Source organism: Coregonus clupeaformis, chromosome 26, assembly GCF_020615455.1.
Source record: "Coregonus clupeaformis isolate EN_2021a chromosome 26, ASM2061545v1, whole genome shotgun sequence".
NCBI classification, from domain to species: domain Eukaryota; kingdom Metazoa; phylum Chordata; class Actinopteri; order Salmoniformes; family Salmonidae; genus Coregonus; species Coregonus clupeaformis.
Genome location: NC_059217.1, coordinates 50,613,782 through 50,630,690, shown reverse-complemented (window position 1 = coordinate 50,630,690; position 16,909 = coordinate 50,613,782). Strand labels below are relative to the sequence as shown.

General features: G+C 44.4%; 1 protein-coding gene across 1 annotated transcript; it reads left to right on the top strand.

Annotated features, from left to right (window-relative positions):
• Nucleotides 1-2,240: 2,240 nt before the first annotated feature.
• Nucleotides 2,241-15,750, top strand: LOC121540030 (calretinin-like). The gene is made up of 11 exons (XM_041848676.2): nucleotides 2,241-2,497; nucleotides 8,119-8,195; nucleotides 8,475-8,564; nucleotides 8,781-8,861; nucleotides 9,687-9,743; nucleotides 9,917-9,994; nucleotides 10,093-10,148; nucleotides 10,252-10,291; nucleotides 10,865-10,918; nucleotides 12,927-12,998; nucleotides 15,085-15,750. The coding sequence occupies exons 1-11, from the start codon at nucleotides 2,404-2,406 to the stop codon at nucleotides 15,199-15,201; spliced, it is 816 nt and encodes a 271-aa protein (XP_041704610.2). The 5' UTR covers nucleotides 2,241-2,403; the 3' UTR covers nucleotides 15,202-15,750.
• Nucleotides 15,751-16,909: the final 1,159 nt, after the last annotated feature.

Genomic DNA, 16,909 nt, shown 5'->3' with positions numbered 1-16,909 from the left:
GGTTTAGGATGAACTCCCTGAACACACAAATGCCTAATGGAAACACACACACACACGTCATGCATACTCTCATCCCACATAGCTCTACCCCAGCTATGGAGTTGTTTTTTTAATCAATTTTAGAAATTAAATTAAAAAGTTCTGAAAAGCCTCTTAAAACACCTGCCCATCTCCTTTATGCCCCCTCCCTCCCCCCATGTCCCATATTGTGTTAAAATGTGCACATTATCTTTTATTAATATATATCACATTCTAGCCATTTCATCCTCACTCTAGTTTACATTTAAATGCTACATATACAGATTACATTTTTTTTTAATGACATTACCCAGATTGAACAAGTACTTTCAAATGATCCATGGGGTGTGCAGTGCGAGTGGCATGCTAAAATAATACCCTCACCTTCTAATCAGCAGATGTCCTCTTTTAAATGTAATGGCCTTTCTGATGATCAGCTCTCACATGAATATGTCCATTAAATCCTCGCGCAAGGCTTACCTGAACATGTTATTGATGGTTAACTAAAGGGAGTAGGTCTGAGGGTCACCATACAGTATGTGTGTTTGGGACACTGTGTGTGTGGGTGGGTGCATACATGCGGACATTTTTGTTTGTGTGTGAGTGGGTGCGTGCATGCATGCATGTGTGGGGAAATTTTTGTGTTCAGGTAAGCTTTGCGCAATGATTTAATGGACATATTCATGTGAGAGCTGATCAGTGGTTACTCTACTACACCCTACTCTGTCTTCCAATCTCTCTATCGCTCCCTCTCCCCCCCTCTCTCTCCCTCTCCCCTCTCTCTCTCCTCTCCCTACCTCTCTCTCCTCTCCCTACCTCTCTCTCTCCTCTCCCTACCTCTCTCTCTCCTCTCTCCCCATCTCAGAGCAGAGGGAAACACTCTGAATAAATACACTGTCTGTAATTATTATTCATACAGTATAGATTTCACAACAGGGGTCCTCACACACACACACACACACACACACACACACACACACACACACACACACTCTCTCTTTCTTTATCCCCTTCATCCTCCTGGCTTGGAAAAACTATATTTTTACACCAGGGAGAGCACTGCCTACCCCCATCGTTCTTAAACATACACACACACGTACATGCACACACACACACACACACACACACTCATTCCCCACCCCCATCGCTCACTTCATTTCTCTCTAATCAACACACAACACTGCTAGGTGGAGATAAAATGCTTTTCTCTCTCCCTCTTCCTCTCGCTCCCATTCCCTTTCACCTTCACATTCTCTCTCTCTCTCTCTCTCTCTCTCTCTCTCTCTCTCTCTCTCTCTCACTCATTCACTCACTCACTCATTCACTCACTCACTCACTCACTCACTCACTCACTCTCTCTCTCTCTCTCTCTCTCTCTCTCTCACACACACACACACACACATGCCTTCTGGCTTTATCAAAGCTGCTGGAGCCCCAAATAGAAAGAATGGGAGAAAAGTGAGAAGAAAAGAGATAAAGGAAGAGTGGGATATCCCCCATACCAGAGCCTAAAGACGCTTTATCATACTTTAGTGGCAGTACAATATAGTCGTCCTACTGGGTGATAGGATTTGTGCCAGCTATGGGGTCGAATGGCCAAGGAGACTGAGGAGAAAGGTACATCTAAACAGAACCTATAGAAGAGCTGGGCTTACTGTGAGGGAGATGAGGCAGTGAGAGAGGGGTGCATGGATGGGTGGGGGGAGAAGACGGGAGTCAATTAGGAGCGTGAGAGAGGGTATAGTTCAGTCTCTTGTTCAAAGTGATACCTGACACCTACAGTAAGATCAATGGTGAGGCATATGGTAGAGCAGAGAGATAGACGCTGGAGTGACTCTGATATCCAACATACTCGTTACAGGAGCATGTGCACTGGCACATACACGCACACACACGCACACCTAGTTGGATTCCTCCTGTCTTCCTGAGGTGTTGGCCTGTTTGATGGAACAGACTATGTGATGGAATGCTTTGATGTCACTTTCGGCTCATGAGAGCAAGTATATGGAGCCTTTCTCTATATGATTCTATTTCCATAATCCAATCAACACAGAGAACTGCCCGTGTTGTCCTGCCTCCAGAGCGAGGAGCCTGCATGAACAGTGCCATTGAGCATCTCTCATCCCTCTGAGATGAGTGACTGAGACCCGTACTTCTCCTGCAGGCTCTCACACTCCTTGGCTCAGAGTTCATGCAGGCTCAGGGCCGCTGCGCCCCCGTTCTGTCAGCGTGAGAAGTGCATGCGCCGCGGGGGGGTTTAAAAGCCCCGGCTGAAAGCGAGCGGCTGACAGTTTAGAGAGGCTCTTAGATACGACTGGGACAAAGTTAACTCGGGATTTCCACGCGCTCCAGAAGGAAAGGGAAAAAAGCAGCAGCGACTGAACGATGGCGACTCAAGCACAGCAGCCCCCTCATCTCCACCTGGCAGAGCTCACCGCGGCGCAGTTTCTCGACATCTGGAAACATTTCGACGCAGACGGTCAGTACTGAGGCCAGGGGGTTACATTTGGGCAGGACTGGACTATGGGCATATCACAGGAGTAGGCTCTTTGTAAATTCAGAATGGTTGAATAGTTGTTAAATTGATTGCCTAGTGCTTGGTGGGACAGAGCAAGTGAGCAGATGTGATAGACGAGGGCAGAAAGTCCTGGGTGTTGTACTGCGGGACAGAGGAGCATCTGGGGTTGTTATTTGGACTGCGTCTTGGGAATCTTGGCTGTGATTGTCAGTCAGAGAGTGCCCTGTGCCCTGTTCCTTGATCATGCACTTCTGGAAAGATTTTTAACTTTACACTTGATTATGAACTTTAACATTAACAATTAGCATATTGAAGTTGTATATTTTGAAGTAGCAAAGTGGAAAAGCATTTTCAAATAGTTCAGTTAGTGCATTTTCCCCACAAGAACATTAGATGAGATTTCAGTCGACACGTAGGCTACATATAATCCCATATAAACATGCTTTTTAATCATTATTTTATTTTAGTTCCTCAATTACGCACCAGTAAGAACCGCGCCAAGGTGTAGAATATAAGAGCGCTGCTTTGGACCACATTTGTGGCACTATTTTCTGTGCGTAAAACATGAAAGTGTAATACAGCACTACATTCTTTGAGATTAAACATGCGTTCTTTCTAGATTATTTATTATATAGAGTGGTGACGTGTGTGCATTACGGAGTGGCTGTTCTTAACGCTGTTTGATCGCTGTGAATTATATATGTGCCTGGCTTGTAGCGACCCCCAACGAGGCAACCGGATCCGCCCGTCTCCTATGAATGAATCTACAGTAGCCTATGTCATCAGCGGGGCTTCTGCCAGGCGCTAGTGTATTGACAGGCAGCTTGCCGTGTCCGGTCGGGGAATGGGGAGGAGTGGAGATGGAGAGAGAGAAGGGGGAAAAGGGGAATAGGAGAAGGGGGAGCAGTGTGTGAAGAAGATGGGGAGAGAGGACAAATAGGAGGGAAAAGTGGAAGTGGGGGGAGAGGAGAGAGGAGGGAGTAGTAGTGATGGGGAAAAGGAGAGCGACGGAATGAATATGGGGAATAGCCATATAGCCTTTACAGTCATTGGGGGTAGAAGGATGAGAGCGAAATATATTGCTTGGTATAGCACTGCGTTTTCTTTCTTTAATCCATCCATCCATGTATACATTTTTGCACTGCGCAAAGCATATTGAATCCTTCTCCCCCCATCCCATGGTGGTCCCTCAGGGCCGTTGGAGACGTTATGCTTGGCAGCAAAAAGCTTACCAAGTGCTCTACTAAACACGCGCCTGTTGAAGTGTGTAAAGATGTGTAAAAAAAGTGTGACATTGCGCAGGCTTGACATGTTTCCGCCCCATAGCGCTCACTCTTAGCTCTGCAGCCTGTCACCTAGAGCGTGTAAACAGTCACACCTGAGCAAGCGCAGGGATTCTCCGAACGTTTAAGCACTCCACTGCCCCAGCCAAGGTTAAATCCCCCCACCGGGTCTATTAACGGCCATATGCGTTAAACCCTGGCCTCTACGGCCATGCATACACGCGCTGGTGAGAGTTATAGCTGGCTACCAGTCCAGTAATATAATTGGCACCAAAAAATTGAAGTCCCTGGCGTGCACTGGGCTGGAATGGACCTAGAAGTAGTAGAGGGATGAGGAATGAGTCCAATTACACACACACACACACACACACACACACACTATCTTTCTCTCTGTCTGTTTTGGGGAGCTGTTTATTAATACATGAGAGATTGTTCTTTGTTAATACATGAAAGAGCAGAGTGTTAATCCCACCAAAAAAGTATAGTTTGTGGAATGTAAAAATAGGTCTCACCGTGCGCTGTCAATAAATGACTGCATTTAAGGCTTTTCAGGGATGTCGCGTGCGGCCAGTGATCCATCTGTGGGAGGCAGAGGTGGTCTGTCTGTACCACTTTAAGCCGTACACTCCACAGAGCTGGGCTTTACGGAAGAGTGGCCAGAAAAAAGCCATTGCTTAAAGAAAAAAATAAGCAAACACGTTTGGTGTTCGCCAAAAGGCATGTGGGAGACTCCCCAAACATATGGAAGAAGGTACTCTGGTCAGATAAGACTAATATTGCGCTTTTTGGCCATCAAGGAAAACGCTATGTCTGGCGCAAACCCAACACCTCTCATCACCCCGAGAACACCATCCTCACAGTGAAGCATGGTGGTGGCAGCATCATGCTGTGGGGATGTTTTTCATTGGCAGGGACTGAGAAACTGGTCAGAATTGAAGGAATGATGGATGGCGCTAAATACATGGAAATTCTTGAGGGAAACCTGTTTCAGTCTTCCAGAGATTTGAGACTGGGATGGAGGTTTACCTTCCAGCAGCACAATGACCCTAAGCATACTGCTAAAGCAACACTCGAGTGGTTTAAGGGGAAACATTTAAATGTCTTGGAATGGCCTAGTCAAAGCCCAGACCTCAATCCAATTGAGAATCTGTGGTCTTATTTCATGTTTGTTTCACAAGAAAACATATTTTTCATCTTCAAAGTGGTAGGCATGTTGTGTAAATCAAATGATACAAACCCCCAAAAAATCAATTTTAATTCCAGGTTGTAAGGCAACAAAATAGGAAAAATGCCAAGGGGGGTGAATACTTTCGCAAGCCACTGTATTTGGGAAACGCATGCATTATTCCACTCTTCACACCAGATATTATTTCATGCAAGGAAACAAGATCTATGTCTAATATAACTGGAAAATGTATGAACAGGGCCTAGCCTTTTGGGGGCCCTAGGCAAGATTTTGTTGGGAGGCCCACCACCTCGCTTTTGAAGTTAATTTCCTGCAATTCTACACATTTTGCCATGGGGCATAGAGAAAATGTTGCAGTTTTAAAGCAAGTTTTCTGCAATTGAACATTTTGCCATGGGGCTAAAAAGAAACTTTTGCAAATGTCTAACTAATTTCATGCAATTCTACTCGTGAGTGTGAGTAGCTAACAAAATCAATGGGGCCCCCTTGTTCCCTTTCGGTAATTCGGCCATGATTGCTACACGTTTAGATAGCTGGGTAGACTAACTTACCAATCTAATGTTAGCTGTCATAGATTAATTGAGTGCTGTCAATGACTGACATAGCAAGAGGAAAACTGCTGATGCACAACCAAATTTCGAAATTGCACTTTGTGTATTCTACTATTCTAACTCTCAACAGTAAGACTGAGTTACTTTTTGGGTCGGGAGCCCCCTAGCACGGGGAAATAGATGACCACCTATGTCACTTAAGCCCAAGGCCGGCCCTGTGTAAGGACATGGGCATAATTCCCACTAAATCCTCACATTGGGAAGAGCAATTAGGATTATCTGTGATGGTCTGCACATATCTAGCATAATATCCATGTCTTTGGGGAAACTTCTTTACACATTTAACCAGCCCACTCCCCCACTTCCCTCCCACACAGTACAGGAATATGTTTAGTTGTGCTTCAGTGGAGTGATGACATGTTGATATAGAGAGGAGACAGCCCTCAGTCCCTCCATCTGATGGGCTGATTTGTTTACATACACAAAGCTTTGTGTTTCTGCAGTGATTTGCTTGCATCTCAAACACCAGCGAGCCAATGCAGAGATGGTGATTTACCTATCAAACACAACACGCAAATGAAGTTTAAAGTTTAAAGTTGTATTAGTCACACGGGATACACATGGTCCAATGAAATGCTTACTTGCAGGTTCATTCTCAACAATGCAACAACAATAAGAATAAGAACATAAAGTGAGCCTGTTGGTATTAGACCTCATGTTTTGATACCGTCTGCCCGACGATAAGGAAGAGAACAGCTCGTGGCTGGGTTGTGTGGGGTCCATGATGATGCTGTGTGCCTTCCTCAGGCACCGTTTCAAGTAGATGTCCTGGATGGGTGGATGCATGGTCCCAGTGATGTACTGGGCCGTCTTCACCACCCGCTGGAGGGCCTTGCTGTCGTGGACGGAGCAATTCTCAAACCAGGCCGTGATGCAACCGGTCAGGAAGCTCTCAATGGTGCAGCGGTAGTATTTGGAGAGGACCCGGGGCAACATGCCACATTTCTTCAGCCGCCTTAGGAAGTAGCGATGCTGTTGCGCCCTCTTGACAAGAGTGGTGGTGTTGTTGTTCCATGATGAGTACTCGGTGATGTGGACGCCGAGGAATTTAAAACTCGTGACTCTCTGTAATACAGTCCCATTGATGTGGATCGGGGCATGTTCCCTCCTCTGCTTCCTGAAGTCAACAGTCATCTCCTTTGTTTTGCTGACGTTGAGGGAGAGGTTGTTCACTTACCTCTTCCCTATAGGTAGACTCGTCAATGTTGGTTATCAGGCCTACAACTGTGGTGTCCTCAGCAAACTTGCTGTACATCATGCGTAGCCAGTCCCATGCCTGTCATGTTTGTGAATGTCGCTACAGAAGATCTAATGCCCCAATAAGCATCTACCTGACCCCCCACTGTCAACACCCCAGGCACAAAGCCATTCCACTGTGATTATGTTGCTAATGCTCTCTGAGCTGCAGGCAATTCATGTTTTTAAATATCATTCTCCGGCAGCATTACCAGAGAATTTCCACACTTCCCATTCGTAAATGCCATCCTGATCCGTCTGAGGACTCCAGATTCGGGCAGTGCTTCGATCATGTGACTAATGCTGATCAGCCAAGACAATTAGGAGTTTGTTATATTCTCAATCAGCCTTAAATATCTACAGCCTGTGGGTTGCCCATACCGCGCACGCACACACGCACGCACGCACGCACACACACACACACACACACACACACACACACACACACACACACACACACACACACACACACACACACACACATCCATGATTTTCCTCCCTGTGGGGTCAGCTATCATTTTATTCCTATGGTGCTGTGACACAATAAGTCACATTAAGCCCTTTCAAATCCCTCCCTCCGACCTACCCTCCCTTTCTCTCCTCCTCCCTCTATCTCATCCCCCCATCAGATACTGGGCCTGATGGTTTTGCTGGGATATCAGACTAATCCTAGTAAGGACCAGGGAGCTCAGCAGTGTGTGTGTGTTGGATATACATATGTGACTCAATGTTATGCTACTGTACTCCTGTGGGAGTCGTGTTGGCCAGATGGACAATATCGTGTGACTGTAGCATTAGGGTAGATAATGAGAGTGTTTTTGTGAACATGTTTCCATAGAATTTAGAGTATGCAAACAGTCATGGTGGTGCAATACAACACTTGACTCTCTGGACTCCTTGTGGACTCGTTGTTCTGGACTTTCTTTGAGCTCCTTGTCGAGCGAAGGGCTTAAATAAACGCAGCCATATTGAACCCAGTTTTTTTTTTACAGTAATGAAACACACTACTTACCAGGGTTCTATCTCAATTCACATTTGGTGATACCGTGTATCTTATCCCCTCACCCCCTTCCACTGACTTTCTTCTCCAATGGGATTTGCGAAGGAGGTGAGGAGAGAGAATGCAAGGAATTAAGGAAAGATGAATTGAGAAAGAGCCATATAACTAAGAGGATTCCATTATGGTTTCCACAGGTTCAAAGGTCAATGTAATCCCCATCTCACGGATCCCAGGAATGACCTTTAACCCTTGGGTATGTTCTACAGGAAATGGCTACATCGAGGGAAAGGAGCTGGAGAACTTCTTCCGGGAGCTAGAGACCGCGCGGAGAGGAGCGGGCGTGGTGAGTGGGTTTGAATACTTCGAAAATACATAATTCCTTCCTGCCTTAAAGTGAGTGACTGACTCCATCTTAGTCGAGGCAACATTAAACATTGTATTTAAATGAGCAAATGGTCCACTTTACTTGACTATCATCATCCACAGTGTATTCAGGCTTCTAGATAGGCTGATAGACTGGAGAATGACAGTTCTGTAACAACATATTATCATAGGGAATTGTTAGGTAGGAATTCTCTGTTTTATCAGTTTTTGATTTATTCTGTGTGTGTGTCTATTCCAGGATCCCACACATGCTGCGTTTAGAGAAAAGATGAAGGAGTTCATGGCTAAATTCGACAAGAATGCAGACGGAAGAATCGAGATGTCAGAAGTACGACTCATACTGTACACAAGCACATTCAAACTCCTCTATTGAAATGTCTGGTTACTTTTGATGTTTTCCTCTGATGCTATATCTGCATATACTATATGTTTTTTGTTCTGTACACAGTGTTGTTGTTGAAATACACTTTAATATTGAGTTAGAAGCCAAGTGTACTAATCCTCTCTCTATATATTTTCTCTCTCTCTCCCTCTTTCTCTCCAGTTAGCTCAGATTCTGCCCACAGAGGAGAATTTCCTGCTTTGTTTCAGAACATTTGTGGGATCCAGTGCAGAATTCATGGCGGTAAGTTGTGTCTGTATGTGTGTGTGTGTGTATAAGCCCACTGCTCTGTACAGTATATCGATCACTAAAGATGACTCCTGCGATCATTGCTCTCCGATAAGGATAACTTTTTGGTTTATTGCTAAGACTGATCACTTCGTCCCATACACAAAAACCAAGACAAAAACACATCCACCCACACACACAGAATCAATCCCAAGAGAGCTTAGAAATATCAGGGAAACAGGTATCTCCTTGTCTAAAGCGTTTTATATCTAGAAATAACTAGAGAGAGAAAGAGAGAGAGGGAGGGGGGCTCTTTTTAACTGTTTTCTGCTGGTGAAGACACACAAAGTAAGGAGAAGGGAGGATAGATAGAAGGAGGGAGTTTTGCAGTGGTCCGGTGTGCTGGCTACCCCATGTTAAAAGTGGAGGGGGGAGGAGGGGAACACAGGAGCTATTCTCAGACTGCCATTCATTATGGATGGGTTGCAGCCTTACTGCAGGAGACTGTGGGGGGGGTGATGTGGTTTGGGCATCCATCTTTGATAAGGCTCCCGCTCTAGACACGGGACAGCTGGTAGATTAAAACACAAATGATATACTTTTCTCACTCTCATCCTCTTCTATCTCCGTCTGGCTACATTCTCTCTACCGATTATAGCATTATGACTTTTCCGCTTGTTGTTAAAGTAAAGAGGGTTTTAAGGTTTTAGAGTTCTTTATCTCTGTTGGGTAGAGTCGTTTGGAAAATGGAGAGCTTGTGAAAGAAAGACAGTGGCGAAACTGTGTTTACATGCGTGTGTGCTGTGTTGTGATGAAATGTTAAAAATGTTCTGTCTACAGGCTTGGCGAAGGTATGACACTGATCGCAGTGGATACATCGAAGCCAATGAACTGAAGGTAAACAAATGTGCCAAACTTTTAAACATTCATAACCTTCATTAGTCAGTTTCCAAGGACTTGTGGTTGTTGTCAGAGGAGGACCCCTGAGCACTCATCATTAAACTCATTTTTGGGTCATTGTTTCTAATTGAGCCAGTACCAGTGGGGTAACGAGGATCTGTCTTCCTCAGGGTTTCCTGTCAGATCTTCTGAAGAAGGCCAACAGACACTACGATGACAAGAAGCTCAACGAGTACACACAGACAATCGTGAGTGTGACACACGTACTGTACACGTTTACACAAACACACAGGTTTAACACAGTGTAATAACATTATGCCACTCACTGTTGTATCGCTCTCTCCAGCTGAGGATGTTTGATCTGAACGGTGATGGGAAACTGGGCCTGTCTGAAATGGCCAGGTGAGTGTGTGTCTTGTTCACTGAGAGACTCTCTGTGTTACACTTGAATCCATTTTGAAGTAAAGAATCTGAATGTGAACGATTTTATTTCATCTCATTTAAGGCTGCTGCCGGTTCAGGAAAATTTCTTGCTCAAGTTCGAGGTGAGACCACACCCACACACCCTCCCCACCCCACACACAAATTCCTTTAGGAATTGGGGCAACGTATTCATTTGCGAAAGAGTCGGTCACTATGTGAATTAAAGCAGTCTTGACTATAACCCTAAGGTAAAGGTCATACAATGTGTATGTCGGCAGATCCAACCGATGGTACAATTCAGCTTTATTGCATTCACTTTAAGAGGATAATACTGTTTATCATGGGAGACGTTTACTGAGTCTGCACCTGGCTAGACTATCGACACCCTTAAAAGTCATTGCAACACTCTTTCACACGCACTCAAGCACGCACGTTCACACACACACATACACACACACACACACACACACACACACCTGTCTGTCAGTCCTGCAGGCTCGTTAATGAAACCAGTTAGACTCCAGTTTGTGAGGAACAGATGCAGGCATTCCCATGGTGCTGCAACTCAATATTAGGAAGGTGTTCCTAATGTTTGGTATACTCAGTGTATATATATATATATATATATATATCATGTACAGTATGTATTATATTTTTATTATACTTTCCCTTCCCTGTCTTTCCTATCTCTCCAGGGATGCAAGCTTTCAGCAGAGCAGTTCAATGTAATCTTCACCTTCTATGACAAGGTAAATGAGCACAGTACACATGTTTGCAGGGAGGGTGTGTGAGAGAGATTGCTTGTTTCCCTGTCACACAAGCTACTAGCTCCATGCAAATGCTCACTTGCACAAGTAAATACTCCAAAGATACACCTGCGTCTGTATCAATTATTTTGTTAGTGTTACCTTGGTAACCTTCCCAGTAGCGGTGCTTGGGTAAAATCACTGGGGAAGCCAATCCAGAAAAAAAAGCCATATTACAACTTATGTTTTGTGATAATTGCGCTGTTTGCTCTATAACCTGCTAGTTCATATGCCTTGACACTGTGATATAGAGGCCTAAGGCCGAGACAATAAGAAGACACAGTGGCAGAATAAATTCAACCACACCTTTGTTTTTGTCACAAAATCTGAGAGCAACATCTGTCCAGTGAAGTCCAGAAACCTATTGCATGTAACAGTTACATGACCTGCAGCATGGTCGAGCAAGGTAATGTTTCCGACATTTTCAGACTACTAAACAACTATAGATTTAGAACCACAGAGAGTTACTGCAAGTCACAAAGAAAACAGAAACTGCCTCCACTATTCCGACACCATTTCAACTTCAACATTTCAACATCATCTAATCACCTATGCTTAGTCAAATACAGTGACAACTAAAAGATACCAAAAACGATTTAGTCCAATCAACATAAGCTAAATATGATGTGGCTAACCATGGTACTGATTTATGTGTGTGTGTGTGCAAGTAGAAAAAACATGTTGACTCACCCTACTTGTAGAAGAAATGCCAATGCCATCCTATTTTTTCATGTTGCCTAAACGGTCTATGACTCTGTCATACAGTACACGCTTTTAGTTTTTGTTGTCCTAGGCTACCTTGCTAAAATACTTGCTCGCTAGCTTCCTTTTATAGGCAACGATACGCCAGACCAGCTAGTTAACATTAGCATACAAAGTGCTATCTAGAACCTAAAAGGGTTTTTCAGCTGTCCCCATAGGAGAACCCTTTGAAGAACCATTTTTGGTTCCAGGTAGAGCCTATTTGGTTCCAGGTAGAACCCTTTTGGGTTCCATGTAGAACCCTTTCCACAGAGGGTTCTACATGGAACCCAAAAGGGTTCTACCTGGAACCAAAAAGGATTATCCTATGGGGACAGCCGAAGAACCCTTCTGGAACCCTTTTTTCTAATAGTATACATCTAGCTACATGTTGAACTTCCATCCTCTCAGGTCAGGGGCACAATGCATGAATTTATGGTTGGATCAGAATCGCCGTTATAATCATTGGCCAGTACGGAGAATTAAGTAAAACCACAAGTCCAAAGCCCTAATTTAGGAAAGGGCCGAACACAACGAGATGCAACAATTCAAGTTTTTTTATTGACGTTTGGCTTGGGATGTGATTGGTCTGAAGCAAAATCCAAACTGGCTTCCCTTGACACTTTTCTTTGGTGCGCCAAGATCATTCACAGATGAGCTCACTCAGTTTAGCTCAAAGATGATTGGCTATTATTTTATAAATGTTTTATCAAGGGAGGCCAAATGCTCGCTGGCTTCCCTTGCATTCAATACTACTGGCGGCAACAATGTCATACTCTTTCTGACCAGACAGCATCAGATAGATACACTACACATACTGAGACAGAGGGGAGCTGTTTGGTTCGCTCGGATGCTTTCTCCGGTGAGATACATTCATTTCAGCCTCTTGCGAATTGAACGAAATTCATAAAACAACTTTTTGGTCAACTTTTTGGGGAAGCCTGACTTCCCTTGGTAACCATGAATACACGCCACTGAACTTTCCACAAAGAAAACAGTACAGTAGGAAAGACAGGTGTACAGTACAGGAGTCTCATGCTAATGCTTTTGTATTGATCTGAATTGGCAGTTGGTCTGTGAATGATTGATCTAACCTGTGTATACTCTGAGTGGGAGGATATCTGAGTGTTTGATTGTTCTTTTAATGAGAATTTGATATGAGATGCCCCGCCCCTTTCTGCTGTTTCACTGTTTTTCACTGTTTAACTAGGATGGGAACGGTTACATCGATGAGCAGGAGCTGGACGCACTGCTAAAGGACCTCCATGACAAGAACAAAATGGTAAAGAACAAGAGACTTCACTTATTTACTGACTCATCTTTTGATTAGTTGATTGGTTGATTATCTCATACTGCACCTGGAGTGTTTACAAGATCAGAATGATTGGCAGAACGTTGTGGTCTTGTACAGGTTATTGTCTTCTGAGTTGTTGTTGGATCAGGATGTGCTGTTGCATTGACCGTTAGGGCCACACCTAGCAAACAGGGGACGTCCTGAGGATATTTGGTGACTTTCCCATTAGGCCCTTAAAGCTTTCGGCGCAAAGTTATCCCACTGACGTTCTGAGAATGTTCTAAGAATGTTGCGTGATGGTCCCAAGGGAACGTTCTCTGTGGGACCTTTATCTAGTTCCCTGAACGTTCCCAGGATGCCACTAAGGACCATTTCAGGACCTTTTTAGGACGTTCTCAGGACTTTCCTTTTACTAGTCCTTAGGACGTTGCGTGATGGTCCCAATGGAACGTTCTCTGTGGGACTCTTTGTCTAGTTCCCTGTAAGTTCCCAGGATGTCACTGAGGACCATGTCAGGACCTTTTTAGTACGTTCTCAGGACTTTCATTTTACTAGTCCTTAGGACGTCGAATGATGGTCCCAAGGCAACATTCTCTGGGGGACCTTTTTATAGTTCCCGGTTTGACCTGGGATGTTTTTAGGATGTTCTTGGGACATTGTGTCATGGTCCCCTGAAGGTCACCTGAACCTTCTTTGGACATTGTGTCATGGTTCCCTGGAGGTTTTGTCTAGTTCCACGTTTGTCCTGAGGATGTCCCCAAGGACGTTTTTAGCACGTTCTTGGGACGTTGTGTCATGGTCCCCTGGAGGTCCCCTGAACAATCTTGGGACTTTGTGTCATGGTCCCCTAGAGGTTTTTGTCATGGGATGGTCCCAGGTGTCCCAAACCATTTTAAGTAAAGTAATTAAATGGTATGGGGGTTTTAAGGTAAGTGGTGCCCTGTTCAGCTAAAATAGTGTAAAAATATTTAATCAATGAAAATATTATTACATTTGACATGATCACTACTGACTTTTCAATATGACCCCACCTGAGATTTGAACTCACAACCTCTAGATTTGGTTATGCTGATCTTTCTGCTGTGCCACAAAGTCCCCTACACATTCATTACCTATAATACATCCCTGCACTTAGCAAAAGAGTGCCATCTGCACTGCTATTGTAGTTATCAGTTAATCTCACTATTCTCTCATTGATTTCGTTTACATATTTCAGCAATTTGAGTTTGGGTTTGCAGTAATGTTGGTGGGGCATATTATTCTGTTTTAATGTTATTCCTGAATCACTACGATAAATATAATAGTTTTTCTTCAGTGTATTTTTAACAGAGCTGAGATTTACTTTGAATTGCAAAGTGTAGGAACAGGCCTACAGGGGAAATCAGTCATTGATACAGACATGGTGGCGTAGCAGGAAGATTGGAATGCTGTGACCCAAGAGGCTGTGAGTTCAAATCCCAGATGAGGACATGTTAAATAATAATTACTGTATGAATAAACATACACAATGTAATCATCTATGTCAAAGGGTGTCAAATATGTAAGTTGAAAACACTGTATGTTAAAAGCACTATGTGTGTTTGGGTGCCCCTAGCATTGCCAAAATACAAACAGCTGTGACTGGATCAGTGGTTCACCAACCAGGGCCTTGATAGGCTTGGCAACAGTAACAACGGGTTATGTGTAATGAAACTAGGGTAAGCGTGCCCTGGGTAGATTTTTTTTTTTGGGGTGGGGGGAATGTTTCTTTGCGACCGGGAACTAGACAAAAACCTCCAGGGGACCATGACACAACATCCCAAGAACGTTCAGGGGGTCTTCAGGGGACCATGACCCAACATCCCAAGAAAGTCCTAAAAAAAGTCCTCAGGGACATCCCCGGGACCAACCGGGAACTAGACAAAACCTCCAGGGGACCATGACACAATGTCCTGACGACTTCAGGCGACCGTTTCGTGAAGTCCTGGGGACGTCCTAACGACTCATTATTGTTTACAGGGTAGACACCATAGTTAATGACATCATTGGTTGAGGCACAAGCACTCACGTCTGTTTCTCCCCCCGTTTGCTGTAGCAGTTGGACTCGACCGGTCTGGTGGGCTACAAAAAGAGCATAATGGCTCTGTCCGACGCGGGGAAGCTCTACCGCACCGAGTTGGAGATCGTCCTCTGCCGCGACTCCACACTGTGATCTTTCACCTCTGACCCCTGGCAACCCCCCACTGCCCCCATCCTGGCATAACCAGGTGCATGTATGCCCCCAGCTCCACTCCCATCTCTGAAGAGTGAAAGTCCACTTGAAGGCACAAGCAAGACCCTCAGCCCAACTGCCCCACTCTGTTTAACTACCTGCCCCTTACATTGCCCCACCTCCCCTCCCCCCTTATCACAGCGTGGTGCTGCCTGATGATGATTTATTTTACTTTACATGCAATTCTATAGTGAGTTAACCATTAATGATGGAAATAATAGCAGGAATATATGATACAACTATTTATTTGAATGCACATACATTTTGCCTGAATGTCCTTTGTACTGTACTCCCGTAGCCTACTCTCTGTTTTTTTCACAGTTCGTCTGTCAATCTCTCTATCTCTCTCTTTTTCTCTTTACCTCCAATCTCAATGCCCCTCCCTCACTCTTCGGTTCAGTCTGTTGCCTTGTTTTTGAATTGGGTTTAGGCTCATACTGTTTTAATGGAGAAATTATTGAGAGCATCAATAAATATAGCTGATGATCACTTATGTCTTTGCCTTACTCACAACCACAGGGCCAAACTGTCTCTATCCAAACAATGGGATCTCAGTCTGCTAAACTTCTATATCAGCCTATAAATCTCTATAAACGCCTAGCTAAATCTGTTTCTATTAAGACTTTGCCTTGGCCAGGCAAGGGAGAGCTATTTTTCTTCGCCAGCATAATGTGTTTCCTGTGAAGATAACAGTTCCAATACCGATGTTAGGAGCAGGCACGTTATCTCCCTGAGCACTCCACTCTCGCTGTTTTAATCTCCCACTGAAAGGCAGTGTGATGGAGAGGGAGCCTGCGCATAGAGACTCATCTGTCTCTATGGCACACTAGGCACACTGAGTGAGTGGCCGAGGGGAGGGATGTGAGTGGAGTTAAAAACCAGCCGTTCTCCAGCACCTCCTGCTAGAAAAACTCCTGATGTTTTTCTGCCTCAGCAGCTCCATCTGAGCCTTTGAGCCTCACTACTCACACCGTCATCCCAAATTAGCAGACAGAGCAGTTTAGGGCACTCCAGTTGGCGGACACATTTCCCTGTGTAATATATAGATGGGAATGTTCAGAGTCCTGAAAGAGAATGACAAATATGTACCAGGCTTGTTTTTGGTCTTTAAAGGTTTAAAAGAACACACAACTCTGTAATCATTACGTTGTTACACAATTGTTCAAAAACACTTTATGTGATTACCTTTTTGGTAATACATCTCATTTTGTGTGTAAGCTTTTGGAGCTGTCCACATTTTTCACTATATGGAGAAGTCTGGACACCCCTGGTTCAGTACCAAATGGAACAGTCTGACTTCCATCAATTAATCATCAGCACTTTCATCTTTAATTAAACTCACTCAGGTTTTTTTAAGCACAAAAAAACACCAAACCACACACGCACGTACACACACACACACACTGCTTTGATCCCCAAGCAGCCAACTGCTGACAACAGTACAGGAGAAATAGAGTTAAGTCCGCTCTGATTCCCTCCCCCACACTGGTCCCTCACTCAGAAACAAAAAGAGAAGAGAGGGAAGCGAGAGATGGGGAGAAAGACAGGCTGCTAAGATTGGGGTCCATATTTAGCTATTCTCCGCTGAGTAGATTTGCTATTGCTTCAAACAAAAGGGATAGGTGCACACACACACACACATGGAGAG

What these genes read in the sequence shown, in the direction of transcription:
- LOC121540030 (XM_041848676.2), top strand. Translation starts at nt 2,404, where the DNA reads ATGGCGACTCAAGCACAGCAGCCCCCTCATCTCCACCTGGCAGAGCTC. An exon ending in CGCGGAGAGGAGCGGGCGTG is followed by an intron (nt 8,196 to 8,474) that starts GTGAGTGGGTTT and finishes TGTCTATTCCAG; the next exon opens with GATCCCACACATGCTGCGTT. An exon ending in ACGAGTACACACAGACAATC is followed by an intron (nt 9,995 to 10,092) that starts GTGAGTGTGACA and finishes CGCTCTCTCCAG; the next exon opens with CTGAGGATGTTTGATCTGAA.